Genomic DNA, 27,550 nt, shown 5'->3' with positions numbered 1-27,550 from the left:
CACTGCCTATAAATTAGACGCTTTGGAGAAACCAAGCGACATCACAAGCTTTCAGGAGTCCATTGCCCGGAGCCTTCTTCCATATCAATCCTCTCAGTCAACGCTTTCCTGTATCTTTTTATTTTTCAGAAGCACCTCCCGGGGGGGGGGGGGGGGGAAGGGGGTGGAGCTTTAGTGAGTGTTTTCACAAAAGCCAATGATAAGAGACCTATTGTCACCAATTTATTACGTGACATACGTATGTGAACCACTTCACGTATGTTCACAGCCACATACGTACGGGAAAGGGTTTAGTCAAGGCAATGGGCTACTGAAGCCTTCAAGTTCATTTTTAACCAATGTAAATATAGGCTTCACTGTAGGCAATCATCTCTAACTTAAAAATAAGCTTTATCCATCCCAGTGACCAAAACGAATCCACCCATCCAACTGCTGCTTTTCAGTAGCTAACAAACACTCATATCTAACGTACTCCCCTAATCTCCGAGCAGTCCTAGCTTAATGAACATTCCAAAAAAGAACTTTAAATAATGACTGTTTTTTTATTAGATAATTTAGAAGTTTTTCGCCTCATTTATATTCCTTTTCCTGTAATTCAACTTTTTGTGGTTCCAGTCACTTACGTAGCTTTTCCTGTTGTAACCCCTTCATTGTCGAGAATTTAGTTTCCCTCTTTAGACCACGTTCTCTCCAGTATAAATTAAATTCCCAGAATTTATCAATCCAGTTTTTTTAAGAGTTGTAGGAGTTTTCATAGGAGCGTTACTTTAAGAAAGGGTCAGACGTAAGTTACAGTTGTTAATATACTCTGCTCTCATTGTTTTGAATTTCTTTTTCCGTCTCATTCTTGATCGTGATTTTTAGCTCTATTTTTTGATTGCGCGAATTGTACTTCGTAGTTTTCACCGCATGTGTGCAATAGTTATCCGCATTGGTTTTAGTAAATACTCTTGAAAGAAACCTGAATGATTGTTCCACAGAGGTTGCCTATTTACCAAGTTAGGATTTCGAGTTAGATTTTCGAAGTTGGGTTTTCGAGTTGGTTTTCGACTTGGTAAGTGTAAAATGTAGACTTCAGACCAGGGGTAAAATGCAGACTAAGGTTATAATGTAACTGTTAAAAATGCCCAAACCTTTTAGAAGAGCGAACAGTAAGCCAAAATATTGCTTTATGCCTAATTAGGTCCTAAGGTTAGCACTTCTAAAGGGTTTGGGCTTTTTCAACAGTTATAACCTTAGTCTGTATTCAAGTTTACCCATGGTCTGCAGTCTGCATTTTACACTGACCAACTCGAAACTCCAACTCGAAATCCAGCTGGAAAGTCCAACTGGAAAATCCAACTGGAAAATCCAACTTGAAAATCCAACTCGAAATCCTAACTCGACAATCCGACAATTCACAATCTCTAGTGCATTGGGTAGGCTTTAATGCCTAGTTCTAACTCTGATACGTTTTCGCGCCTTTAAAAGATCACAGGACTTCAAACATAGTCTGGTGCAACACCGGTTGAATAAAATTAAATGTAGCCCAGAAAGTAGAAAGTTACCATTCAAAGACTCTGAGTTGCCAAGTGAAACAAAAAGTGACAAATTCCCAATTCAGTTACTCACAAAGTGTGCAAAAGTATGTCATAGATTCATTTCGATTGATTGCTTTGTTTAGAAATTCCCAAATATGGACCACGAGCATCATTTCCAGACATTTTATGAGCCGTTCAGGATCAAAACTGTTGAAAAGATCAAGCATTTAACCCGAGAACAGCGGGTTCAACGTTTAGAAGAAGCTAACTACAATCCCTTCATGTTAAATTCCGACGACATCGTCATCGATTTGTTGACTGACTCCGGGACGGGTGCCATGAGCGCTGACCAATGGGCTGGCGTTATGAAAGGTGACGAGTCCTATGCTGGTTCGCCAAGCTACCGGAAGTTTGAGAAAGTTGTGAAAGACATTTTTGGCTTCCGGTACGTGTTTCCTACACACCAAGGCCGGGCCGCTGAGCGGATTTTATTTCAATGCAGCCTAGGCGACGGGGACCTGGTGCCCAGCAACAAGTTATTCGACACGACGCAGGCAAATGTCCAAAAGTACGGAGGCAAGGCAATGAATCTTCCTATTCCAGAAGCTTTAGATATCAACAGGAAGATACCATTTAAGGGAAATATCGACATCTGCCAACTGAAGGACTTGTTGACAAGTCAACAGGAAAGCAAGATCGCCATGGTGATGATCACAATAACAAACAACGCCATAAGCGGAGCACCTGTCAGTATGGAAAACATCAAAATGGTTTCCAAGCTCTGTCGTCAACATGGAATTCCTTTCTTCCTGGATGCTTGCCGTTTTGCGGAAAACGTGTGGTTCATCAAAACGTGCGAGGATGGCTACGCTCAGCGCACGCCCTTTCAAATCGCACGTGAAATGTTCTCGTACGCCGACGGCTGCACCATGTCTGCCAAGAAAAATGGTCTTGTAAATATCGGGGGTTTCCTGGCCTTAAATGACAAAGATCTTGCTGAGAAATGTCGCAGGGAATTGATCATATCCGAAGGGTTTGTTACCTATGGAGGACTGGCCGGACGAGATCTAGAGGCTATAGCTGTTGGTTTACGGGAGGTACTTGATGGAGATTACCTGCGATACCAAGTGGGATTTGTCAAAATGCTGGCAGATTTGCTAATAGAACATCGTATTCCAGTGCTAACACCTCCAGGTGGTCATGCTGTGTATGTTGATGCGGCCGCCATGTTAACGCATATCCCTGAAAACCAGTTCCCGGCCTGGGCTCTGGTATGCGCCCTTTACGTGGAAGGTAAGGCACCGTAAAAGCTTAATCACTTATTGAAGGAAGCTGTTATTTTATATTCAAGTTGGTCTCGATCCCATAAAAGTCATGCTAGTATTGAAAGCGAGTCATTTCCAGTCCACGAATCTGTTTCTTTCCAATTATCTGTCAAAAGTAATTTCTCCACCTTGACCAGGAGAGGAGCAGTGGTGTTGCAGTTATCGTGCCGGAATTGATGGCCAAAATTCATGCTCCCATCCACGGCGTTGTGTCCTTGGACCAAAAGAAAATGCTTGTCTTCACATGTGCGGGCGATTGAGCGATGAAGGGTTAAAATTTGGGAGCTGTTTGAATTTACTTTGTGTTTTGTGGGACAGATTAATTGTTGCGCCTGTTGTAGTTTGTTGTGACTAACCATATTTTTCGGTTTTGACACAGCTGCGCAGCTTCCTTCGTAATTCCGCCAAGCCAACTATTGAGCGCAACCTGATTGTTCCTTCTTTTTCTTTTTCATAGGTGGAATTCGTTGCTGTGAGATAGGTGGTGTGATGCATGGAAGAGAATCTAAGACCACGAAGGGTGAAGACGAATCGGAAGATGGTCAAGGAGAGCTTGTTCGACTCGCCATACCGCGAAGGACATATACCGAGTCACACATAAAGTACGTTCGACAATCGAGTCATGAAAATTTTGAAAATGTTTGTTTTTATGGGTCGAATAAGTAAATAAGCAAGTAGAATTTTACTCATCGAGAACTTTGTTGCTTCTCTTTGTTCGCGACCTCGTCAACAGTCTCATCTCGGCTTTCGCTAGTGTGGCGAAAGATTCTCTTGGGAATAAAGTTTATTTTTTGGGCATAATTTTTTCCCATCCTTTCAGTGATCCTATGAATTGGGATTTTCCACAGTTAACTAACCTATCGATGATTATGGTAACTATACTCGTTATTTTGTTTTTGCCTTTCAGATACGTGGCTGAAGTGTTTGGTTACGTTTACAAACACCGAAGAAAAATCAGAGGCTACATAATCACGTGGGCTCCACCCGTGTTGCGTCATTTCAGTGTTCGTCTTAAGCCCATGCCTCCATCGGTCAAGATGGAAGAGGTAGAGGAAGGACAAGAAGTCGCACGACAAGTGCAGGGATGTTGCAACTCATTCTCGAGACTGGTATTATAGTATCAACCCGGCTTTGAATATACGATCATCATTATTTAATGACATAGACGGTTGGAAAGGCAATTGAACATTTTTCTTTTAAAACACAACCCAGATATCCGGACTCGGGACTCGGGACTCGAACCTACGAATATTAGCTCACTTGTAACCGCTCCTGAGTCCCCGTTTACTTAGTCAAAGTTTTTAAACACAATAATATACACTTAATGTATGGTCCCGAAGGAAACAGTTAGTTTTGTTTTCCCTCGAGTCCTGATGTGTCCCTCGACTTCGTTTCGGGAAACTAAATGCTTTGTTATATACTTAAATATTCCCTTCAGCAATCGCGGCAGAACATCCGGCGCGGGCAACAACTACGGTATTGTATCCCAGTCGGGATACATTTAAATTTGATCTGGGGCAAGTGACCAAGAATCAACCAATCACAGTGCTCGTTTTGTTGTGTGAAAGTCCAGGTATAGAGCGAGTTTCATTCGAGAGTCGTAAAACCAAAACCAAAGTAATAACTTTGGCCAATCAAAAAGAACGGAGACAATCCAGTAAACCAATCAAAACTCGAAGTAATTACACGCAGCCGACACAAAGCGCGGGAAAATGTGCACGCGCGAGCCACGATTGGTTTTGGTTTCACTTCTGATTGGTTGAAAAAGTGGCAAGAGAACTTTGAACCACTCACTGAGTGAATCAATACAAAATAAAAGAAATACGCTAATTACTTTCGACACTCAATTGAAAACCGCTCTATAACAATCTAATTTATTTGTCATAAGACCCGGCTGTAAATGTACGATAACAAGCTATTTTGGACAACTAACGAGAAAGGTCCGGCCACACTTAAAACAAAGCTAACCATTTTGAAATCAGCGCTTAGGCTTAATCATTTATGAATTATAGTGATCCTATTCTAGATGCCAGGCAACAATTAAGAAATATTAAAGAAACTTTGTAACTTGTTCAAAAGAAATATTAAAGAAACTTGTTCATGTTGGTCTAGTGAATAGAAGCTGTTCCTATAAGCCGAAGCTCAGTGTTCAAATCCTCTCCAGGGACTACCGATACTTTTTTTTTTCCTTTTTATCTGCTATCACAAGTCCTAACTTTGACCAGTGTATATGGCATGTAATTATGATACGTATATACTAAAACAATGGATAGTGTTGAACGCGCTCGCTGATTGGCTGCTCAAACTCCGGATATCCTTTGTTAGTATATACTAAAACAGTGGATAGCGTTGAACGCGCGCATTACTCAAACTCCGGATATCCTTTGTTAGTATATACTAAAACAGTGGATAGCGTTAAACGCGGGCGCTGATTGGCTCGTCAAACTCCGAATATCCTGTGCTATTTACCTCCGAGCAACTCGGGAAAAAATGGCTTCCCGATTTGCATCCGTGACAAGTGAAAAAAACAACCAAATTATTTTTTTGTGCTGTATATTATCTCACTATATTAGTATATACTAAAACAACTATTCATACTTCATTAATATTCATTAGCCCTCGTGCGTATTATATAAGCATGAGTTAATTATTCATAGTTGTCAGTTTTGCCTAACTTTGGTTGGAACCGTGTCAAGATGACCGAACCGGAGCGTCCGTCTGACGTGAACGTCCCGTCGAGCGCTCAGCGAGTTTTGCAACCCCTTCAAGGTTCTGTTCAGCAAACCACTCCGCCGTCTTCGTCTTTATCTCAGGCTGGTGCCGGGACAACATCGGGAACAACTGCGAGCGGCGAAAATGTGCTCCAGAGTTCTTCACTGGGAAACGCCGCGGGGACGAATGTGCCGGATAATTCGGCGGTGAGCCTTGAGGTATATGTCCGCTGCAATGTTTTCCTTTTAGTTTCGTATTTTATAGCTGGGGTTCGTCGGTATTTTTTTTTTTTTGGTTGCATCACGTTGCATTTTCTTGTTTATGTTTCCTTCCGGTTTCTTGGGAGCCAGTCTTAATTTTCGTGCTTCGAGCACGTGATTGTTAACTTATTCCTTTGGACTCGCCGCGGTTCGGTTCCTCAAATGTTGGGGGATAGGTTGTTGTTTTATATTGTGTTTTTTTTCTGCTGTTGCTCTCGTTTATTCTTATGAATTAGGGTTTGCAATATTTGGGAGCTGTTTCTTATTTTTTGTTCGGGACGGAAAAAATTAGCTATGCCATTGACACCCTTTTTTTTTTTCTTACTTGTCCCTTGGGAAGGGCGCGGGGCGTGTGGTCTCGGCCAGGGTTTGTTTCTGTTCTGAGCCACGAGGTGGCGTCAAAGGGAATAATAATGAAAAATTATTTAAAAAAATGGTTAGGAGCGATTGTGCAGCATGTCTGTTCTGAGCCACGAGGTGGCGTAATGAAGGAAAGAACGGTCGAGGACCGATTGGGCAGCGTGTTTGCTCTGAGCCACGAGGTGGCGTGGAAAAAAAAAAAGGAAGGAAAATGGTCGAGGACCGACTGAGCAGTGTGTCTGCTTTGAGCCACGAGGTGGCATGGAAAAAAAAAAATAAAAGGGAAGAAAATGGTCGAGGACCATTTGAGCAGTGGGTATGCTCTGAGCTACGAGGTGGCGCGATAGAAAGTAATAAAAAAAAAAAAAAAGAAAACGGTCGAGGACCGATGAACAGGGCGTCTGGTCTGTTCGCGGAAATAGAAGGCGTTAGATCCATTTCAACCAGACCTCGTGGAGGAGAGGAGGTTATTTCGCTAGGTCACTTGGTGGCCGTGTGCTTTATTTTACGGGTTGTGAGAACTGATGCGAAGGTTCGTTGTAATTTTATGTTGGGAATTTGGAATTGCATAAGGGTATGAAATAAAATTTAAAGGAAGAGGATATGTGATTTCGAAGGATACAGTCTCAGTGTAAAGTAGGGACTGGCTTAAGGATATCAAGGAGTTATATGGCGTTTTCTCCCTTTGTTAGATTCCGAACACAACGGTCAGTTCACTCAAGAAGGAGTTGGATGAGTGGAAGAAGAAAATCGATTCATCGGCAATCGAGTGTGCGCTGTCTACTCTCCAAATGGTGATCTCGCGCCCAGCTGCTCTTTTTGATCCATATGCGGCGATCGCCGCCCTGGATGAAGTGGTTAATGTCACCAAGGAAAGAAAGGATGAAAGAGCTTTACGATTTGAAGTAGTGCTGAGGCAGTGCCGTCCTTTATTAGGCAACCCGTGCCTTCAACAGGTGTTAATAAAGTTGGTGGCGTCTAAGGATGAGGCCGAGGTGGCAAAGGTTATTTCCAAGGCAACTAAGCCGCACGCGGCAGTAAGTCAACCTTCGTTCACTGGACGGACGCGTAGGCCTCCAGCTCCATACCAAAGGCGTGGCTCCAATTACAGCCCCAGGCCGCCGTCGGCGAGAAAGTGCTGGGTGTGTGGAAAGGCGGGTCATATTTCGCGCTCTTGCCCAGATAAACGTTAAGATTGTGAAATCATTGGAAGTTTTCCTGTTCTGGAATGGAAATCGGGATTGTCTTGATATTTGTATTGACAATAATAAAGTGTAAAGACACTATTAAATATGTGATGTTTTATTTTTTTCCTTTAGTCTGTGGTCTCGAGGTTGGGAGAATGACCCCACAAGCGTTTTGCCTTTAGGCATGCCCTTGAGCCCGATTACTCGGGCTACGGTGGTCATTTCCTCCGAACTCGGATTTGCAGTCTCCATTTAAGTACGTCCTTTTGATTCTCTTTTTTTTTTTTTTTTCGGTGTTTTGGTTCTAGCCTAAGTCAAAACGTCTCAAGGGAGATACGATGACCTTTATGCCGTTAGAGGCGGAGGAAAGAAGCAAGCATGGCAAAATCCGATGGTTGTCTTGGGAGGGTAATCCGAGTTCGGAGAAAATGACTTCAGAAGACGCTTGTTTAACCCATGTTCAAGGCATTGTTGCGGGGGAAACTCCCATCTTACGGGATCTGTTGTTTCGTGATCCGGACTCCTTTCGTTCGGGTCAACTTCGTACTCGAATTGAACTCTGGGAAAAAATTTTGGCCGGGTACGAACCTGCGAAGGATGTCTTGGAATGGTTGGAGCATGGGGTGGATGTCAAGAAGTTCATGAAGCCCTTTAAGGGAGCTTTTATGGGCATAAAGTATGAGAGTGCGGAACCCCCTACTATGATTTTCAAGAATCACTACTCCTGCAAACAGTTTTCGAAGTTTGTTACGGAAACAATTTTACAGCGTATTGAAACAGGGGCGATCCGTGTTTGGGGTAAAGTGGCTGAAGTGCCGCCGCCCCATCTCGTCCTTCCTATGACGATTGAACCGCAAAAGCCAAGGTTATGCATTGATGCCCGGTTTTTAAATTTGTGGATGGCAGACACTCCCTTTTCACTGGAAACGCTGGTTGGGGTGCCTCGCTTCGTGTATCCCAACTCCTACATGAGTAAGATTGATGACAAGTCTGGTTATGACCATATTTTGCTTTCTACTAGTTCTCAGCAGTTTTTTGGTATTGAGTGGCTGGGGTGGTGGCTCGTTGGAGTTACGCTTCCTGTTGGTTGGAAAAATTCTCCGTTTGTTTACCAGACTGTGGGTTTGGGTCCGACAAATTTTTTCAGGGGTTTGGGGGTCGCATGTTCTCTGTATATTGATGACCGTTTGAATGGGGAACTGTTTGCTGTGAAGGGGTTTTGGTCACGTCCATTGTCGGAGAGGACGTCGGAATACAGCTATCAATCTGCGGTGGCGGCTTTGTATATAGTCTGTTCGGTTCTTGTAAACCTCGGTTATTTTTGGGCCTCTCCAAATGTGTTCTTGGGCCTGTAACTAGGATTTGTTATTTAGGCATGATAGTGGATTCTGTAGCCCAGGCCTTTTGCATTCCTGAAGATAAGAAGATGAAGTTTGCTCAGCTACGCGAGCAGATACTTTTGCGTGAATCTACTATCCACTTGAAGTCTTTGCAGAGGCTAATGGGGAAGTGCAATTCATTCTCCTTGGCTTTCCCAGCGACTAAATTTTACATCAGAGAAATGGCGGCGTCAATCTCGCAGGCTTCCGGAGGTGGTGAGGTGAATTTCTCTCCGAATCTGAGAGAGGAAATTATGTTTTGGAGGTTCCTTGATAGTTGGGAAAAGGCGATTCGGTGGAGGAGTGTACGGCACGTAGCTATCTCCTTGACGTCAGATTCTTCGTCCTTCCGTTGGGGAGTTGGAATTCACCTTCCTTCCGGGACAATTTCTGTTGGTGACTACTGGGAAGAAACTGTTCGAAATGAGCATATTAATGTGAAGGAGATGTGGGCCGTCCTCAAGGGATTACAGTCAGAAGGGATCACTGGATGCGCTTCTTCTTCCGTCGAAGGATGGATTTAGACCTGGATCCTCTCCATATAGCCTCTGGGCATTTAGGATGGGAAAGCACATGTCGTAACAACTTAACAGGAGGAACTATTTTCTCTTTCAGTCTTTGCCGTTGGTGCCCAGACTTTTTCAGCCATCGGTGTCATGTCCGGCTTGTTCCAAGCCCAACGACTTTGATTTCCGTTATTGCCAGAGATGTGGTTACCAGCGTCAGACGAGATCATATAAAACTTTGAAGAGCCTCAAGGCCCCTGTCGATTTGTGTTCTATAAGGGAGCGGAAGAAAGTTTTGGTTGCTAAGAAGCAGGCTACTCCTTATCAAAAACAGAGAAGTGCTTTAGAGATGGAGTTTTTGCAGTTCCTGGAAACCACCTCTAAGAGGGACATTTGTGCGGCTATACCAGACGACGTAGTAGACTTTTTGATCTGGAAAGATAATTTTGGCAAAACAGTGGTACACATGGTTGCTTGCCCGTTCTTTGGCGAGAACAGGGTTTCTTCTTGTGTTTGCCCTAAGCGTTTAGCATATGGCTCCGTTGACTCGATTATTGGAAAACTGAGGGCTATGTTTAATAAGTATGGGAGATCAGCAACAGATAGTCTTTTTCCGGGGATTGCCAACCCTGCAGCTTCACCATTGGTTAAGTCCTATTTATCAGCCATCAGGGAGGAACAGCTCGGTGCAAGAGTCGTGCAGAAACAGGCTGAACCTTTTTTTTTGCAGGATTTGGTGCTTTTATCGTCAGAAATAACCAAGCGCTTGAACTCACATGTTCGCTCTTCGGTGCAGTTATTTGTTTTGGCAAGGGATCAGGCCTTTTTTAAGGTACAATTTTTAGTGGTGACAGAGCTGGAGATCTTGGTCGAGTGAAAACAAAGGGGATTCTTTATTTCCCGGAAAGAAGGCTCTACTCTTTAACCATACATTAACTAAGTCCCTCCGAGACGGAACCTCGAACGTTTTTGCCCTCAAGCGTCATCCAGATTCTACTATTTGCCCAGTTACCGCAGTGGAAGTTTACATTGCTGTATGCGACCTGTTAAAAATTTCTATCCGACAAAGATATTTGTTTAGACCCCTCAACCCATGTGGTGAAATTTTGCCGGCACCTTTTGAGTCGGCTACCGCTCAGGCACGGCTCTCGACGTATGTTCGCCGGATTCCAGCTTTTGTTAATCGGAACGTTACCTTACATGGTCTAAGGAGTGGTTGTGCAATTTCGTTGGCTATTTCCGGGGCGAAGCTTGATACGATCATGGATCACGTGGGATGGAAGTCCTCGTCGACAGCACGTCATTACATTAAGTTGAATCAGGTTCTTGGCCTTGGTGGAGCAGCGGATACCATGTCTTCGTTGGAGGTGGATTTAACAAAAGTTTACAAGCAGTATAATGACCTGCAAGGTTTTACCTTTGCTTTCTAAACATTAGGCTTACTTTCTTTCTGATATGGTGTGAATGTATACGCTGAATGCATGTTTCAAGGTGTAAAGCTTGACTATGTCTGATTTTCTCAAACTTGAGCGTTGTTACAGTTTGCTTTTCTTGTTTTTGTTAGAGATAACTTTAGTGAATATTTACTGGAATGTTTTCTTCAGCTTGAATGTGCTATTTCGGTTTTCACTAATTCGTTTGGGGGTGTCCTGTCCAGTTAGCTCTGTAGAAATAATTTTAAATGTGTTGGCATCTTTTATAGTCGCGCTCGCATATTAGTGAGGGTTGGAAATTAGGGTGATTTGCGTTAAGGATGGGTGAGGTTGGGGATTTATTTTGGTTGTGGGGATAAGCCAGCGAATTCCTCGGCGATAGTGAGGCGCAGTCTGGGGTGACTTTCCCATAACTAAATGCTAATGAGTATGCAGGAGGGATAATGAACTATTCATACTTCATTAATATTCATTAGCCCTCGTGCGTATTATATAAGCATGAGTTAATTATTCATAGTTGTCAGTTTTGCCTAACTTTGGTTGGAATCGACCCACCCACCCACCCCTGGCCCTCTGCTTACTCTATTAGCACTCTTCATGTTTTCCCCAGCGAGCTTGCTCGTCTGGGGTGACTTTCCCATAACTAAATGCTAATGAGTATGCAGGAGGGATAATGAACTATTCACCTCTGCGTCGGTGGCTAGCGTTGGATATTTACCTCGCCGCTTCGCGGCTCGGTAAGTATCCACCGCTAGCCACCTCCACTTCGCAACTATTCACCTCCGAGCAATTCGCGTGGAATTTGCGTCCCAAAAAGGTCATAATTTTTGAAGGAATAAATGAGTGAAAATCTCACTGTTTGGGTATATACTAAAAGAACTATTCACCCCAGTGTCGGTGGCTAGTGGTGGATGTTTACCTCGCTGCTATATCCATCACTAGCCACCTCCACTTCGGTGAATAGTTGTTCTTTATCATATATTTATCGCTGGATGATATAATATGATTACCGTAATTCCACAAAAAAAAGATATATATTAGCTCCCTCAGTGCTCGGTCCAAATTTGCAATTGCCCGCTCACGAATTAATTTCCCCGAACTCCTTTTATGAAACGTTGAACAAAGGACTGTCTCCCATTAACTGTAAACATTTTTCCTTCTGGTCTGGCAAACAATTTTTGTAAACTTTAACGAAAGCGTTCGAAAGTATATGCTTAACATTGGCGTGCGCGTTTGCCGAGCCACGACCCACGACTCACGACCCACCCACCCACGACCCACCCACCAAAGCTGATTAGACACTCTCTTGATGAGCTCCTGGTTTTGCATGAACTAAGCTACAGTTCTACTAAAATCTCTGAGATAACGCTGGGTTTCAAACAGCTCGCTTAATACTTATTGCATGATAATTCACACTATAAAATCTACTGAAAATTTGCTGAAACATCATTGGTTGAACCTCGAAATGTGTAACGCAATTCTAGGCAAATCTTGCTAAGGTGCATTATAGCTGAAATGAATTTAAAAAAAATTATAGCTGAAATGAATTATATCTTAATCATGACTCTAATGAACAATTAGACCCGTGGTCATTGCGGGCAACAGGTCAATAACCCATGAGGCGAAGCCGAATGGGCTATTGACCCGAAGGGTCTAATTGTTTTAGTATCACCCAACTAGTCGGACAGAAAAGAAAATAATAGAGTTATCAAATGCAAATTGAAGAAGTATTTATTTGGGAATCAAACGAAAGAAAGCGTCACGCTTTTCGCTACTCGAGGACTATTACTACTAGTCCTCTAGTAGCGTAGCCAATCAACATGCAAGATTTGCATTAGTCCTCTAGCTCGGTGATATTAATATCTGCAAGCACCTTGCCTGCATCAAGTACTAAAAATTTCTTTAGTAAAGATTATTCTCGATGAGAAAAAGAAAATTAAGACACTACAACTGTAAACAGTCGAGACTACAGCGACAACCACGATCTACAGCGCCCTTTTTGTACATTTTCGGACTGTTCTTTCTTCCATAGGTAAACCGGGAAAACGTCTGCGTGCTCAATTGTAATTGTATCCTTAAAGACATGACTGTTCGCAGTTCGAGTGTCTCCACTTTCAAAAAGTCGGACGGTCCCTGCGTACGATGGCATTACACACATTAAAGCAGTATTCACATGCACGCTTCACGGGCCTATTTTCCGTCCTTTACTCCCACTCCAAGAAAAGGAAGATAAATTAGGCTGTAAAGTATCTTTTCACTGTCACAGATGATTACTTCAAAACCTAGGAGAGATAATTGCCCTGTCATGCGAAAGGTTCACTTCAGGTTTCCGTATGTGGCTCAAAAACGTTTTAAGCTTCCTATTTTGTATCCCAGAAAGAGCGGTTTTCAATTGAGTGCCATAAAACAAATACCAAAGTAGTTACTTCAACCAATCACAGCAGGTGCAAACAGTACAATGAACCAATCCAAATTCATAGAAAATTCTGTGTAACTTGCTCAAAGCGTGGGAAAAATCGTGCGTGCAAGTCGCCATTGGTTTTCGATTTCCCTCTCATTGGTCGATAAAATGGCGCGAGATTTTTAAACCAATCACTAAGCGTAGCAATTTGCAATTGCGTAATTACTTTCGACAGTCATTGGTAAACTGCTATAGTTCGTGCGCTGTGATTGCTCGATTTAGCGGGCGGTATTCTTCGGTGATTGACCCGCATGACTCCATGGTGGTGTTTCTCCTGCTCGATTCAATTGCCACAAGTAACGGTTCCTTATTATTTCCGGTTGAAATATGGCCTGACTGTGAAACGAGAGGGCCATAAATTCAACTGGACAAAAAATAGGCAGTCCGTTACTTACAGCACTCCTTTCTATTTAAGTTAGTAAAAGCACTTCCTTTAACTCGTTGTGAGGGTGACAGACTGTATGAGTTTACGGAATAGCATGATCATGCTGAATCTAATCAAACAGGGGCTCATCAAGGGGACACTCTATCTCCCATACTTGACGTAGGAGTCAACCCTATCTCGAGTAGATTTATTTATAGAACGCCTCCCTTGGGAGGAACATTTGACCTGATTTACTTTAATTGTTGATTTCAGTTTACAGTGTCCCCAATAGACCTTTTTCGCTTGTACATTTTGTTTTCCCAATACAAATCATGTGATAATACTCAGGAGGATTGATCCTTTGTTTTGCTCATTAAAAAGAGCGCATGCAAGCATGAATATGTCTGCATGCACTCTTTTTAATGAACGAAAGAAAGAACCAAATCTCCTGAGTATTATCACATGATCTGTATTGGGAAAACAAAATGTACAAGCGAAAAAGTTCTATTACTGCTCCAGCGCTAGAACGACTAGACACTCAAATAAAGTTCCTTGGGAGATTCAGAACGCCCACTGTTGTAAAAGCCAATCTATCTCAGCGTCAAGGGAACTATGATACTTTACTCGGGAAAGGAAAGTAGTGGAGATGAGCTCGTGGTTCGAAGAAATAAATTACCTGGAAATCGGACATTTTAGGTCATTTTTGAAGTATATTAAGTGTCACACAAAACTGAAAAGTGTTTTAGCTAAATTTCTTTTTTACATTAATTTTGTTCTACATACATTTCGCACAATTATGCTATTTCCCTGGTCATCACAAGGTCATGTTGCCATATCTCTCACGACAATAATCGCAGAACATTTTTTTAATTTCACATTCAGTGCCGAGAATTAAAGATTACATCACACCGCTCAATGACTGACCTCATTGGTTTGTTGCCAGCTACTTTTGTTTTGTTGTCGTGGCAGCCGCACACGAGAATAGCTTTGGTTTCAGTTTAACAACACAATAATGCAAACCGCTAAAATATTGACTACTAAGCTTACTTTCTTCGATGCTTTACAGTCAAGTTAAGACTGACCAGAAGTAGATTATCTCTTAAATCAGGCCCCACCCGCACAAATCCCGATAACACTCTAAGCGGCGCTTACTCCCGAGAATAACGAAAACCGATCTCAAAATAAACATCGACCACGTCCTGGGGAACGATTTTTTCAAAGCAGGATTGATGCCAAACCGGATTAATAACCATGACGACGTATTGGTTGGGGTTACTCTTAATTCAGGATAACGTTGAAACCGGATTAATCACTATGAGATCCTCTGGGTTTGGGGCCTCACTTAACTCGGGATAATGGTTAAACCAAATTAATTACCATGGCAACCTTGAGTTTGGGTCACATTTCACTCAGGACAAGCGCTAAACCGGATTAATCAACGCGTCAACCTCTTGTTTTTGATCAGGATTAATAAGGCAGCGAAATACGAGATACAAAAACCCCCAACTTGGCGCGCAACATTGTTTCGTTGCAAGTTTGGGTCGATGTTTCCCGTTTTTCACCTTGCATGATCAACTTGCCGCCCAACAAAAACATTTGTTGCGGGTTGAAGAAAGTTGTTGCGAAAAGTAGAGCGCGAGTCTACTCTGAACAACAAATTGTTGCTTTGTTGCTCGTTTTTCATCAAGCTCACAACTTAACTTGTCGCGCAACAAAAGAGCTCGCGTACTAGCAAATCAACCAATCAGCGCCCTGCATTTCCTCAACCCGCAACAAATGTTTTTGTTGCGGGTCAAGTTGATCACGCAAGGTGAAAAACGTGAAACATCGACCAAAACTTGCAACGAAACAATGTTGCGCGACAAGTTGAGGGTTTTTGTATCTCGTATTTCGCCGCCTTTGGAGTTAGGTTTGTATCAGCGCGAAAATGGCCTCTATCAACTAAAATCAACTCAAGAATTAAGGACCTGCTTATCTATTTCCTGCATTTTGCATCTCTGGAAATATGATATGCATCAAGTAGAAATAGAAATCACGCCAGCCTTTCACGAGGCTAATAAAAACCCTTTTTACAGTTATTGTGCACAAGCATGTATGGAACATCAACTGAACTGCATCGCAGAATTTTTTCTCCGCCTCAGTACTTGTCCAGTGGAAACTTTTTTTTTGGCGAGTGGCTCCTTATCTTGAACTGCTTCGTCGGGAACATGTGGCGCAACAGGAATGGGTTCCAGGTGAGCGGTGAAGTGACGTAACATTGGTGGTTCCCAGGTGATTTGATACCCACAAACATTACTTCGGTTTTTGTAGATGTGTGCACAGACCTCGGCAACATACCTATTAGAGTAGTCACTAGTCATCAATCAATCAATGAAATGTTTACTTACGTGACTAGGCGTCATAGCGCCGTATGGCGCCTATTCAGTAGGGACACATTCAGGATCTGTTATCTAATAGTGAAATTATGGACAAGGGTTCTGAGACGGGCCCACGCATCGCGCAGAATGCTTTTTGTTCTCGGGACATTTGCTTGCAGTGCAGTCAAAATTATAGATCGGTATAATTGTCGGCCAAGCGTGACTAGAGTTGTTCTCATTGGTTAAAGATCACGCGCGCTTTTTGCCACAGGGAATCGCTGCTTTGAAAGACTATAGAACGGTTTATAGTCCTTCTCCGAATAGACTTGTAAGTCCAGGGCTCGACATTGCGACTCACTGGTCACCAATGCGACCAAAAATCAAGCGTTGGCGACTAGATTTTTAGAGCTAGTCGCCAGTGGGCGACTAACCTTCACCTTTTTCCTTCATCCTTTTAACCTCAAAGGCAAATCAACCGTAGTTTTGGATAAAATGCACGATTTATGCGCACAGAAATAAGAAAACAAACCCACGACTCTTCTGGCTCTTCGATCTCCATGTTTCATAATCGAGCGCCATGTTTGATTCAGCAGCTGGTATTGCGGGCGCACTAAACAACACGTGCAATCATTGAAGCGTGAAGGTCACAACGAAGCCTTGGCTTTTTAGCGCTGAAAATATGGAATACTAGTGATTGTTTATGTTCAGGTTCGTCTATTTATGTAAGCTATAGACTCGATGTTACATGGAAACTTAACAAAACCGGAAGAAGCACAAAAAACGTGACTACAGCTGCTTTCATATTGATAATTTACCTCGTAATGCGTAATGATATGTTTTACGAGCCCTGGCTTGCTTTTAAGTTTTAGTATCTCAGTCTTAGAAGCTTAAGTGTACGTAAACTTAGGACTATGAAGAAGATTGCATGTGTAAATGATCACCAGAAAAATGAAGAAAAAAATATCAGTGAAAAAAATGGCGACTAAAAGTTAAGATCTGGCGACCAAAATGGCGCCTTACTAAAAATGTTAATTTCGAGCCCTGAAGTCTAACCATTTGCGGATGTAATTACAAAAGGCAAAACTCTCTCCTCAGTTATTTGAAATCCCCCCGAAAAGCTTAGATAGACCCAAAAAGCCATATAATGAAGTGAAAGTTGGAAGATAATCGCATTTAGTTGAGAATGTTAAGCAGTTGCAATAGAAGACTGCGAAAAGCCACGCGTGAACGGCATTCGAACCCAGGATACGTCGAGCGATTGCGATGCACTTGCTCCGTCTACCAACTGAGCCATCAAACCCGTTGAAAGCTGCTCAATCGCGAGTTCACCGTACAAGGGGAACAAATTGATTTTTTAGAATATGTGAAACTTCATATAATTATTCTAACAAATCCAAACCATATAAGAATCTTACCTCATGTGAGATTCAGTGTATGTGCGACGTGGAATCGCCAGTCGAAACAACTCTTCGTGCTCTATGTCTTCCTCAAAAACATTATCATCAAGGCCATTCTCATCTTCTGGGTTTTCTTCTGCACTGGAGGAATCGACGGAATCAGCTTGCTTTGCTTGGCTCCCTAACATAACCGCGCCGACTTCTGCCCCACGGATCCCCCCTTCTATGTAAAGCGCACAACCTAGTGCCCATGCAGGAAACTTTTCCCGTGGAATGTGGGGAAGCATTGCGCCTGCGTCAATATATACAGCGTGACCGCCAGGTGGCGTAACAATAGGAACGTTGTTCTGGACCAACAAGTCCGCCAGAAATTTAACAAAGCCAATTTGATAACGCAAATAATCTTCTTCCACAACTTCGTTCAAACCCACCGCTATAGCTTCTAAGTCCCGACCAGCTAATCCCCCATAAGTCGTAAATCCCTCGGTTATCAAGAGTTCCTTGCGGCATTTTGAAGCGAGCTCCCCGTCGTTTACCGCTAAAAAGCCACCGATGTTTGCTAGGCCGTCCTTTTTCGCCGACATGGTGCAGCCGTCTCCATAAGAGAAGATCTCTCGCGCGATCTCTTTAGGGGTGCGGTTGGCGTAACCTTCTTCCTTTATTTTAATAAACCAGGCATTTTCAGCAAAACGGCAGGCGTCGAAGAACAGCGGAATCCCATACGATCGGCACAATTTAGACACCGCCTTGATATTCTCCATACTGACAGGCTCGCCGCCAACCATATTATTTGTTATAGTAATCATTACGAGTGGAATCTTCTCTCTGCATTTTGCAAGAACACCTTCCAGTTTCTCTATGTTCATGTTCCCTTTGAATGGAACATCCTTACTTGGTTCCAAGGCATCGGGTGTCAAGAAATTCTTCGCCTGGCCTCCTTGAGCCTCGATATTTGCCATGGTTGTGGCGAAGTGTGCGTTGTTTGGAACCAGATCCCCATCTTTCACTGAACACCGAAACAGAATGCGCTCCGACGCGCGGCCCTGGTGCGTGGGGATCACGTGACGATATCCAAAAATTTCCTTGACAACCGCTTCAAATTTTCGGTAACTTGGAGAGCCAGCGTACGACTCATCTCCGAGCATGACCGCTGCCCACTGCTCACTGCTCATCGCCCCAGTCCCTGAGTCTGTAAGTAGGTCGATCATGATGTTCTCAGAGTTCAATAGATACAGGTTGTGATTGGCTTGTTTAAGATGCTTGATTCTTTCGTCTCGGGTCGTCTCTTTGAGCTTTTCGATCGATTTGATTCTAAATGGCTCAAAGAACGTTGTAAATTTGTGCTCTTGCATAATGCCGGCAGTGCTCTGAAAGAGAGAAAAAACAAAAGTGACATGAACTCTGTCACTGTGTCGTTGCTTTGACGTAGAAAACAACTGTTTCAAACTCAGAGGTCGGGTAGGCGCAGGAATACGCCGTTTTCGAACGTTTTACGGAAATCAGTGATGATAACTAACGTGAAACGAAAAACCGGAAAAATCATCTCTTACTGTTATGAAGGTCAAGAGAACGAGAAAATCATGAGAGCGAAAGATGATGTAGCATCGATATTGCAGAAGCCCCCAAGCAGAGCAGATTAAGTCTCCCTTTACTAACTACGGTGAGAACAAAATTCACGTCGATGAAGTTGTCACTAACGCGAAAAGGCTCTTCGGTTCAACTGCAAGTAATATTTTTCGACCGGTGTCACACATTTGGTAGCGACTTTTACGCCACAAAGAGAAAAACTTGAACAGAACGGATACACGATGAAACGAACGGCTCTACAGAAAGCTATGGTCACACCGCTGTTTCTTGGTCATCCTCGGAGACCCAGGGGCAGATCGCGGAGGCAAGGGGAAGTCTAAACGGGCAAAAGAAAATGGCGACAAAGAAAAGCATAGTTCTTTGTCTCCATTTTCTTTTGCCCGGTTAGACTTCTCCTTGCCTCCGCGATCTGCCCCTGGGTCTCCGAGGATGTTTCTTGCTCAAAACTGTAGGAAACGTTGGACTCTTGACCCATTCCGTTCCATTTTGCTCTTTCGTGTAAACTGGCTAACAGTCTCGTGAACCTTGCTGGCAACCGTCACAATTTTTCTTCATTGTGACAACGGAGAAAAATTGCTTCGTGAAACATAGCCTACATGTATGGCCAAATTTAACTAGGGCAAGCGGGATGGCATTCCTTAACAGCACCAACCACATTTTTTAAGGTCTCAAATGGGAAATCAAAAAGATTATCACTTGGTCAATTGCCATTGTTAAAAACAATTCGTCCAGGATTACTTGATTGAGGCACTTCAAAAAAAAACAATAACCCCGTTGTCCATCATCCCGTTCAAAACTGAAGATGGTTCTTTAGATTAATTTAGGTTAAATTACCATTGTTGCGACATTGTGCATCACAATTGACTTGCAACAGTTGACTTGCAACAGGAAGCGTCAACCCATTGCAGAGCATTTTTTCATCAAAGACGCTGATATTTACGGGCGCGTCTTTCGTTAACCCTCGTCAATATTGCATTTGTACCATCATAGTCAATTATAAATTTAGCTTCATTTGTTTGCTTTCCATCTTAAAGCATATTGTCCATTTCAAATGATGCATCGTGTAAGATGTCAATCTCAGTTGAGTCACTTTCGCTTGTAGCGTGGAACCGTAACGAACGCGGCGTACGCAATATTGACGTTAGTTTCAGTTGGTGCCGAGAAAAATGTATAAACAAACAAGTTATGACAAAAAGAACCGATATCAATTTCGTGAGATTGGCGCTGTTTTTGCTACGTTAAATTTTGGTGTATGATAGATCTCAACGAACCGGAAAATACAATATCACAAAATTTTCCGGTTTTCCTTACCTCAATCATTTACCCGTCTGCCAACTACTGAGTGCTTGAACATATAATTCCGTGGAATGTTCTCGAGAAAATCAGGGCCCTGAGCTTTAACTCTTGTCTCAAACTTGAGTTTGCGAGTAATGCAAGCGAATTAGGCTTGTGTACGCTGCTAAAAATACCAAAGTATCATGCAATATCGAAATACCGCCAGATTATCTTAAACGATTGGGTCCGATTACAATAGAAAGTCTAACCCGGGATGAAAATTCAGTCGCCGAAATTGCATCCCGTAGATGCACGAAATTAATCCTTACGAACTGTTCTCCGCCCACCATTTTTCCTCAGAGAGGCTGATGACATGGAATAACTTAGCCCGCACATGAGACTCCAAATAGGCTTTTAAGGAAAAATGCCATATTTAAAATGCCTCAAGTTCCAGTCCAAGGTGGAGATTCCGGGTCATTTCGGTTCTGTAGACTCAAATTTCAGTCTGGGTCATTAGTCGTGCTTACCATTCAGCAACAGTATCCCGGGAATTTTGGTTAAATGTAAAATGGAACAGTCAGTTTTCGGAAAATCCGTTTGGAAAATGTTGACTAGCTTTAGAGGTACCCCTGTTTTTCCGATCGGAACGGAAGTTTGCGAAATTCCCGTACGAAATTCCCGTGCGAAATTCACCGATTCTGGAGTTTCCAGACCTTCTTTCGTGCGAATCGAGAGATAAGGGAACCAAGCTTTGAAATTAAATGCTAATTGGAATTTTTTCCGTTTGGCCGGTATACAGTGGACCTCTATTCAAGGGCACCCACGGGACAAGGGCAGGCGTCCCCTGAATAGAGGCTGGGTTGGATACAAATTTTTCCGGGACCAAATTCTGTGTCCCCTGAATAGGAAGTGTCCCAATTAATGAAGTATCCACTGTACTTGAATTTTATGCAACGGTCACCCCAACCGGAATTTTCCGGTCACCCCAAACCGCAGACTACAGACTGTGCAGACCGTGTAGGCAGGGGTAAAATGTGGTGTTACCCTCACTATAATTGAGAGCTAACCAGAAACAGGCTAACCTGAATGTTATTTGAGGCTAATTAGGCTACCCAGATCGTACTCAGTCTCCCTGATCCGCAATTACCTCGTTCTGTTTTGAAAGATCTATTACATAACAGTTTTACAGTTTGCCACTAAGAAGAGTCATTTTATATTTGATGGCCAAAATTACGATCAGATTGATGGTGTAGCCATGGGTTCACCTTTAGGCCCCGTTTTGGCTAACATTTTCATGTGCCACTTTGAAGAAAAATGGTTGATGAAGAGCAGGTTCTGTCCTTCACTTTGGTTCAGATATGTAGACGACACCTTCACCATGTTTGACAACAAAGACAATGCGAATGAGTTTTTAAGTTTTCTCAATAGTTTTTAGACATCCTTCTCAAACGCTGCCCTGACCAGACCTAGACTGACGATATACATATATATAGTTTTCAAAAATTGTAACGGTCACTTTTGAAAATGTATGTTGACTTGCATACGAAACGTCAAATTCTATATAAAAAATGCGTTGGAATACAATGTTTATCAGGTTTATCACCGCTGTTTGTGTCGTTTTCTTAATCAAGCTACGATGCCCTAAGAACAAGAGTTTATACCAGGCTAACCGAATTTTCATTTTACAGAAGTTCTGCACAGTCTGCAGTCTGCTGCTTTTCAGTGTCCCGGAATTTTTCAACTAATTATCAGCACCCTGAGAATTTCAGCAAGGACAACGGCAAACGTCACTTTAACTATAACATCGCAAGCACTTCGAGATTACTCCGTCTTGTCAGAAGCTCATGGTCTTGTTCACGTTGTCGCAGTGGTCTACTCGAAAGCTCAGTAAGCTTCTTTGGTTACTGCGCACATTCTAAAATTTTCACGGTAACTTTTTACGTCACAAAAATGACCGCATCTTTTCAGCAATAATTGGTGTTTTATATGGTACCATAACATTGCTGTTAAGTGATAAATTGTTGTAGAGTCAATCCTTCTAATAAGAAAGTTTCTTTCAAGTGTTAAACTGCTTTGAGCCACCATAAATGTACTTCAATGAAGAACTTTTTTTTGTACACTTTTTGTACGGGCGAACTATCTTCAAGTGGATGGGTACGAACGGTTTTAAAGTAAAAATAGAAAATGAATTAGTTCATCGTTACACGCTCGCGTTGTCGTCAAAACGTAAAATTTGGGGATTTCACGTTGCTGTGTTGTGGAGCACGGCAAAGAAATGCACGGAAATTCGTGCTGCACGAGTATTTTTCTGTTTTTTAAACAAGCACATTCGTGCTTGTCGGCGTTGTAGTTGCCTAGCTGCCGCCTTTGCTTGTTTGTTTGTTATTTTTTTGTTTGACCAGGTTAAGTTTTGGCAGCTATTCAGCTGATGTGGACCTGCTATACCCACCCACCCATATACTCACAGAGGACAGCCACAATACCGGGATCTTCATCTCCTACTCTTCTCAAATAGTGTGTGGGTTCTTAAACGTCCCACAGGGAACTAATGAACATGGAAGATATTTGTGAGACGGGGCCTACGGTTTCTAGTTCTTATCCGAGAAGACTTGAAAGTCTAACCAATTACAAAGGCAGAACTTTCTCCTCAGTCATTTAAAGACCCTGAGTGTTGGTCCGGCCGGAGTCGAACTCACGACCTCCCGCGTGACAGCCCGGTGCTCAACCAACTGAGCCCACCGGTGCGCAGTGCTTTAGCTTGCGTGACAGGCGCTCGAATGGGAAGGGAAAGGGAGAACAGACCATTTTACGGATACAGCGGCTCTTTCAAAATCCATTTTTTCAAATAGGGAAGATATCTGTACACAAACATTGCTTTTGTTAGTCAAATTTCCCAACCACAGAAACAAAAGACCTTTTCTTTTGACAGCCAATGGGGCTCTGGTTTGCACATTAATAACAATGGCTGACGTCAACGATATCTTCCCTATTGCTATTATGGGATTTTAAGGGGGCAAATTAGTATGCATTTGCCCCTTTAGAATTTAGAATCCCATAATAGCTATTTGAAACAATGGATTTCAAAATGGCCGCTGTGTCCGTAAAATGGTCTACGGCGAGAGAACGAAGAGAGCGTGCGTCTTCCTCGTCAGTTTCTCGCGGGTCCATGTCTTCCTCTCCCCTTCGAATGCCTGCCACGCAGGCTATCTTTTCTTGAACTCCCCAATTATCATGTTTGCGTTTTGCCACAAATCTAAAACACAGCTGGTCACATTCCACAGGTCACGACTAGAAGTCCCTGCACCTATGATGAACAACTAAGCCAAAAGTTGTCCCTAGACATGTAACAACTTAGGGCTAGGAGACTTATTATCTGTAGCACAGGGACATGTACACTGACCTGTGACCCGTCATTTGCGGTGTTTTAGACCCACTGCAGGTAGTATCATTCGAGGAGGTAACAGAACGTTTCGCCCCGCCGCCGGTTCGACCCAGCTAAGTTCGCCCCACAGTTTCGAGTTCGACCAATTTACCTAACCGCACATGATTTATGATTATTCCGACAAATCGATGGCTCTTTGGTCTGTCTCTAAAGGAAGACCCCTTTATTACTAGCAGCTTAGTTCAGCTTACAAATCAGTATCACCCTAAACAATCCTTGAACTGAGCGTCAAGAAACATAGAATTGAAACTTGTATTTCTTTGTTTTTTTTTGTCCAGGAGGGCTTTCCAATATCTGGAGGTACAATGTGCCTTACAGCTGAATTTACTACTCATAAATAGTACCTTTTGAACATGACATACCAAGCATAATTATTTAGTATCATCAAAATTATATATCGATTATTTTGTGCCATTTCAGTTATCTCATTAAAAATATCAAACTATACACTTTGTGTCGAGATTACACGTTAATAATAAGCCAAACAGAAACAAACATTGTTGCCTTAGTTTAACCACCTGGGGCCAGTTACTCGAGGCCTGGTTAGCGCCAACTGTTGGTTAAGAGGTATCAAAACCTATAGCTTTCCATGGCATTTAATGCTGGTTGGCACTAACCCCGCTTCGAGCAACCCGGGCCTGGTTGTATAATGTTGTGTTACATTAGCTTGGGCCGGGCGTTCCACCTATTTATAACATTTATATTGTTGGAACTCATGCATGCATATATGTACAAGACATATCAATTAAATACAAGATACAATCTCACGTAAATAAATGTGTTGAAAGAAAAAGAAAGGAATGACTATAATGGAACTTAAAGGGGTTATGTCACGTTATTTTAGGGCGTTTCGGGGAAATCTTTAGTTAATCACGAGTTTAAAACTCGAAAATGGTGATGTAGAATTCTTTTACTGACAAAATTATCATTACATCACAAAGATGATTTTGAGCAAAAACGACCTTTATCCAGGCAACTTGCAATAACCTCGAAAACCGTCCGACCGACTTTTTGCAAGATTACCTAAATAAAATCCGTTTCAATATTGTCCATCTGTGTCCATCCATGCTTTTCTTTCCTTTGTAGCATTGTTCAACAGTTTTAAGTGGTTATTGCGGCAATGTTCCATTCTACTTTTTGGGTGTCATGAAATTACATCATTTTGGTGACATAGCCCCTTTAACTACCTGATACTTCCATACTTTTTCAGTTTAACCATTCCACCCCCTTGACTACCAAACGTGGGGAAAATTCAAATTTTGCTGTGAGCTCTGGGCCTTCAAGAGAATCCACACTCGCAGAGTATGAATGGTTGAAAAGTGAGAACAAAATAATATTGATTTACAGAGCAAAAAAAGCCACTCTTTCTGCCAAGTTACCTAAAAGAAACAAAATTACCAATGCCTGGCAATGAGTGACGAGTATGAATAATGATTATTTTGATTGACTTGGATTGATTTCCCACATGATTCAAGTGGTGAGCACCTAAAGTACGTGGGCGGGGAACAGCTTATATATTTTTTAAATAACAATGATTATTGTCCTTGTTTGGATTTCCTTTGGATAGCAAGCTACTCACATTGTACCTTATAAGAATATCTACATGATCCTATAATTCTAGCAAGTCAACAAAACAGTGTTGATCGTTTAATATTATTTTCTATTATTGGGAGGAACAGTACCAAGAAAGGCATTTATGTTAAGGGTCCAGTCGCTCAGAGACCAATCAGCACTCATCTGCGATTAAAGCCCAAAAATGGTTTGAATTTTACCCATCCTACAAAGCCCTAATTGGGGCTTTTTAGGATGGGTAAAATTCACACCATTGTTGGACTTTAATCGCAGATGAGTGCCTACTATTGTCATTGTGCATACGTTCTGCACATTTCAAGATACTCGGGTTTCCTACGGGTGGTGCTTACTAATAGAGGGATGTTGTTGCACGGATTAAAACTACACTTTATAATGCTTATATGCGTAACAATACTTGCAATCCTGGACACATCTGATCAATTACCAAATCAGTTTCACAGGGTGTGGAAAAATAGCTGAAAGGCTAGGTAGATTTGAGAACTGTCAGGTCATTAAACAAGCAATAGTAGGCTGCTTTCCATTTGACAGAACTGACCGACCAGACCAGGTATTTTGAAGGACTAACTCAACAATACCTTCAAATTAACACACGTCGAGAATGATATATACCGTTCAGAAGGATCAATGTGAGAGTTATCATGCATGTGTTCCTTCAAATTGTTGCATAAAAATTTTTCTTTGCAAAGTGACGTGTCTGGCTGGACAATTCTGACAAAAGGAACGGTACCCTTAGCAACTGTCACCGGAATGCAGAAGGACCAATGTTATTAACACACCACCCTCTTTCTCACAATGGTTCGACATAAGAACCAGGAAAATGCCCTACTTTGCCCTGGAATCTTCCTTGACACCAGCCTTGATCATCTTGTGAAGAAAGCTGAGTGAGCACATCACCTTCTTTGAAATTTAACTCGTCATCCTCAATACCTTGAAAGTCGTACAATGCTCTGACTGGGATCCCTGCACCTTGAACGGGCGGTGGCTCAATCTCCCATTCGCCAGGGGCCGATGTATGATCACTGTTGCCTTCATTAGTTGTTGAGGTGTAATTGTTGAAGGGATTACTTTGAACCCTACCAATGAAGAAAAAAGAAGAAAGCAATGAAAAAATTAATGACACATTATTTTCTGGTTTTGTCTTATTGAACAACCCTCAGGTTTCCTTTGAATTGTATTGGGACACAAAACACACTGTTTTCTTTGTTTCCATTAAACTGCCTATCACCGCAACACACTTTTCCACTTTATTTATTCTCTGAATCGTCCCAAATAAATCGTATTCTTTTTAGAACCTTTTCATTGAAATTTCACCTTTTTATTGGCTTTGAAAAATGGGAAAAGTTGTCCTACTTTGATCTATAACCAAACAATGAACGGCAACGGGTTCGATCTTGGATTGAAATCACCAACTGCTTTGCATTGAGAAAGTTCTTTGAAAACAGCAATGCAAATTAATTTGTGATTACTCGGCCATTGATCAAAGTATGACCTTTTCCCCCATCTTTTAAAGCCAACAAAAAGTGAAATTTCAATCCAAAGGTTCTAAAAACAACACAATGTATTTGTGCCAATTTCCGAGAATAAATAAAGTGGAGAAGTGTGTTGAGGTGACAGGCACATTAACTAAGTGTGTAATATATGGACAAATTCCAAGTGGAAGTGATTATCACAGTTAATAAAGCACCTTCAGCAGTTGAAAAGAAGCCTGAAAAAATACAGGCTTGAATGGGTCTCAAACCCATTACTGTGCAATTGAGCTCTACAATCTGAGCCATCCACCCTCTAGAAGCTGGTCATTTGCAAGTTTGCATTACATTCTGTAACACAGGCAGAGTCTTCAACAGCTTTTTCAAGTACCGGATTTGATAATCGTAAGGCCGATTGCAAGTGCCTTGGGGGCCAACCCCCCAGGAGGTATGGGTCCCTTATAAGTTACTACAAATGAAACTCTTGGAAATGCTGTTTACATTGTTGAGATTGGAGAAAGAAAAGAAAACTAAACTAATTCCCAGAATGAAATGCCAACAGATTGATTATTCCATTCAGTAAGCAAACTAAGTTGATGTGACTTCTTGTTAACTTGAAGGATTTATTGCATGTGATTGTCTTGCGTCTCTTCAGCCCATGACTTCTCGAGATCTTCAAGTCCAAAAAGAAAAAAAAGAGGCCAACAAATCCACAAATTTATAGCATAAAAGTATTGGAAGTGAAGTGGTAAACCACTGAACGAAACAACCGGCCTCCAGCCTCAAATGAAACCCCTGAAGAGGTGAATGTGCGATAGAGAATATACCGTAGTTATTCGGTTATAAGGCGCACGGTTTTTTCAAGAAAAATCTGTCTTTGGGTGGCAAGTTAGTGCTAAAATTGGGGTGCGTCTTATAGCCAAGTA

At 42.2% G+C, this 27,550-nt stretch overlaps 4 protein-coding genes across 4 annotated transcripts in view; 2 read left to right on the top strand and 2 right to left on the bottom strand.

Annotated features, from left to right (window-relative positions):
• Positions 1-726: 726 nt before the first annotated feature.
• LOC138060265 (tryptophanase-like) lies at positions 727-3,994 on the top strand. Its single transcript, XM_068905999.1, has 4 exons — positions 727-784; positions 1,664-2,813; positions 3,303-3,447; positions 3,753-3,994. The coding sequence occupies exons 2-4, from the start codon at positions 1,676-1,678 to the stop codon at positions 3,961-3,963; spliced, it is 1,494 nt and encodes a 497-aa protein (XP_068762100.1). The 5' UTR covers positions 727-784; positions 1,664-1,675; the 3' UTR covers positions 3,964-3,994.
• Positions 3,995-5,433: 1,439 nt separating this feature from the next.
• On the top strand, positions 5,434-8,411 carry LOC138060255 (uncharacterized). The gene is made up of 2 exons (XM_068905990.1): positions 5,434-5,775; positions 6,870-8,411. Exons 1-2 carry the CDS (start codon positions 5,542-5,544, stop codon positions 7,368-7,370), a joined length of 735 nt encoding a protein of 244 aa, XP_068762091.1. The 5' UTR covers positions 5,434-5,541; the 3' UTR covers positions 7,371-8,411.
• Positions 8,412-14,355: 5,944 nt separating this feature from the next.
• LOC138059287 (tryptophanase-like) lies at positions 14,356-20,309 on the bottom strand. Its single transcript, XM_068904855.1, has 3 exons — positions 20,160-20,309; positions 17,280-18,628; positions 14,356-15,844 (listed from the first exon to the last, which is right to left on the bottom strand). The coding sequence occupies exons 1-3, from the start codon at positions 20,166-20,168 to the stop codon at positions 15,610-15,612; spliced, it is 1,593 nt and encodes a 530-aa protein (XP_068760956.1). The 5' UTR covers positions 20,169-20,309; the 3' UTR covers positions 14,356-15,609.
• Positions 20,310-23,690: 3,381 nt separating this feature from the next.
• LOC138014567 (protein kinase C and casein kinase substrate in neurons protein 2-like) overlaps positions 23,691-27,550 on the bottom strand; it is an 11,634-nt gene continuing 7,774 nt past the window's right edge. The window contains exon 4 of the mRNA XM_068861671.1: positions 23,691-26,231. Within this exon, the coding sequence (XP_068717772.1) occupies positions 25,946-26,231 (286 nt within the window). The 3' untranslated portion in view covers positions 23,691-25,945. The remainder of the gene's footprint in view (positions 26,232-27,550) is intronic.

This window comes from Montipora capricornis, chromosome 8 (assembly GCF_036669925.1).
Source record: "Montipora capricornis isolate CH-2021 chromosome 8, ASM3666992v2, whole genome shotgun sequence".
Classification (NCBI taxonomy): domain Eukaryota; kingdom Metazoa; phylum Cnidaria; class Anthozoa; order Scleractinia; family Acroporidae; genus Montipora; species Montipora capricornis.
Note: the sequence above shows the minus strand (reverse complement) of the source record. Positions and strands in the feature narration are given on the sequence as shown.

Bases quoted from the DNA above. Each gene is read 5' to 3' on its own strand.
- LOC138060265 (XM_068905999.1), top strand. From the start codon at position 1,676: ATGGACCACGAGCATCATTTCCAGACATTTTATGAGCCGTTCAGGATC. The intron at 2,814-3,302 runs GTAAGGCACCGT...TCTTTTTCATAG, and splicing joins ATGCGCCCTTTACGTGGAAG to GTGGAATTCGTTGCTGTGAG. The intron at 3,448-3,752 runs GTACGTTCGACA...TTTGCCTTTCAG, and splicing joins TATACCGAGTCACACATAAA to ATACGTGGCTGAAGTGTTTG.
- LOC138060255 (XM_068905990.1), top strand. From the start codon at position 5,542: ATGACCGAACCGGAGCGTCCGTCTGACGTGAACGTCCCGTCGAGCGCT. The intron at 5,776-6,869 runs GTATATGTCCGC...TCCCTTTGTTAG, and splicing joins ATTCGGCGGTGAGCCTTGAG to ATTCCGAACACAACGGTCAG.
- LOC138059287 (XM_068904855.1), bottom strand. The intron at 15,845-17,279 runs GTAAGATTCTTA...CTACTCTAATAG, and splicing joins TACACTGAATCTCACATGAG to GTATGTTGCCGAGGTCTGTG.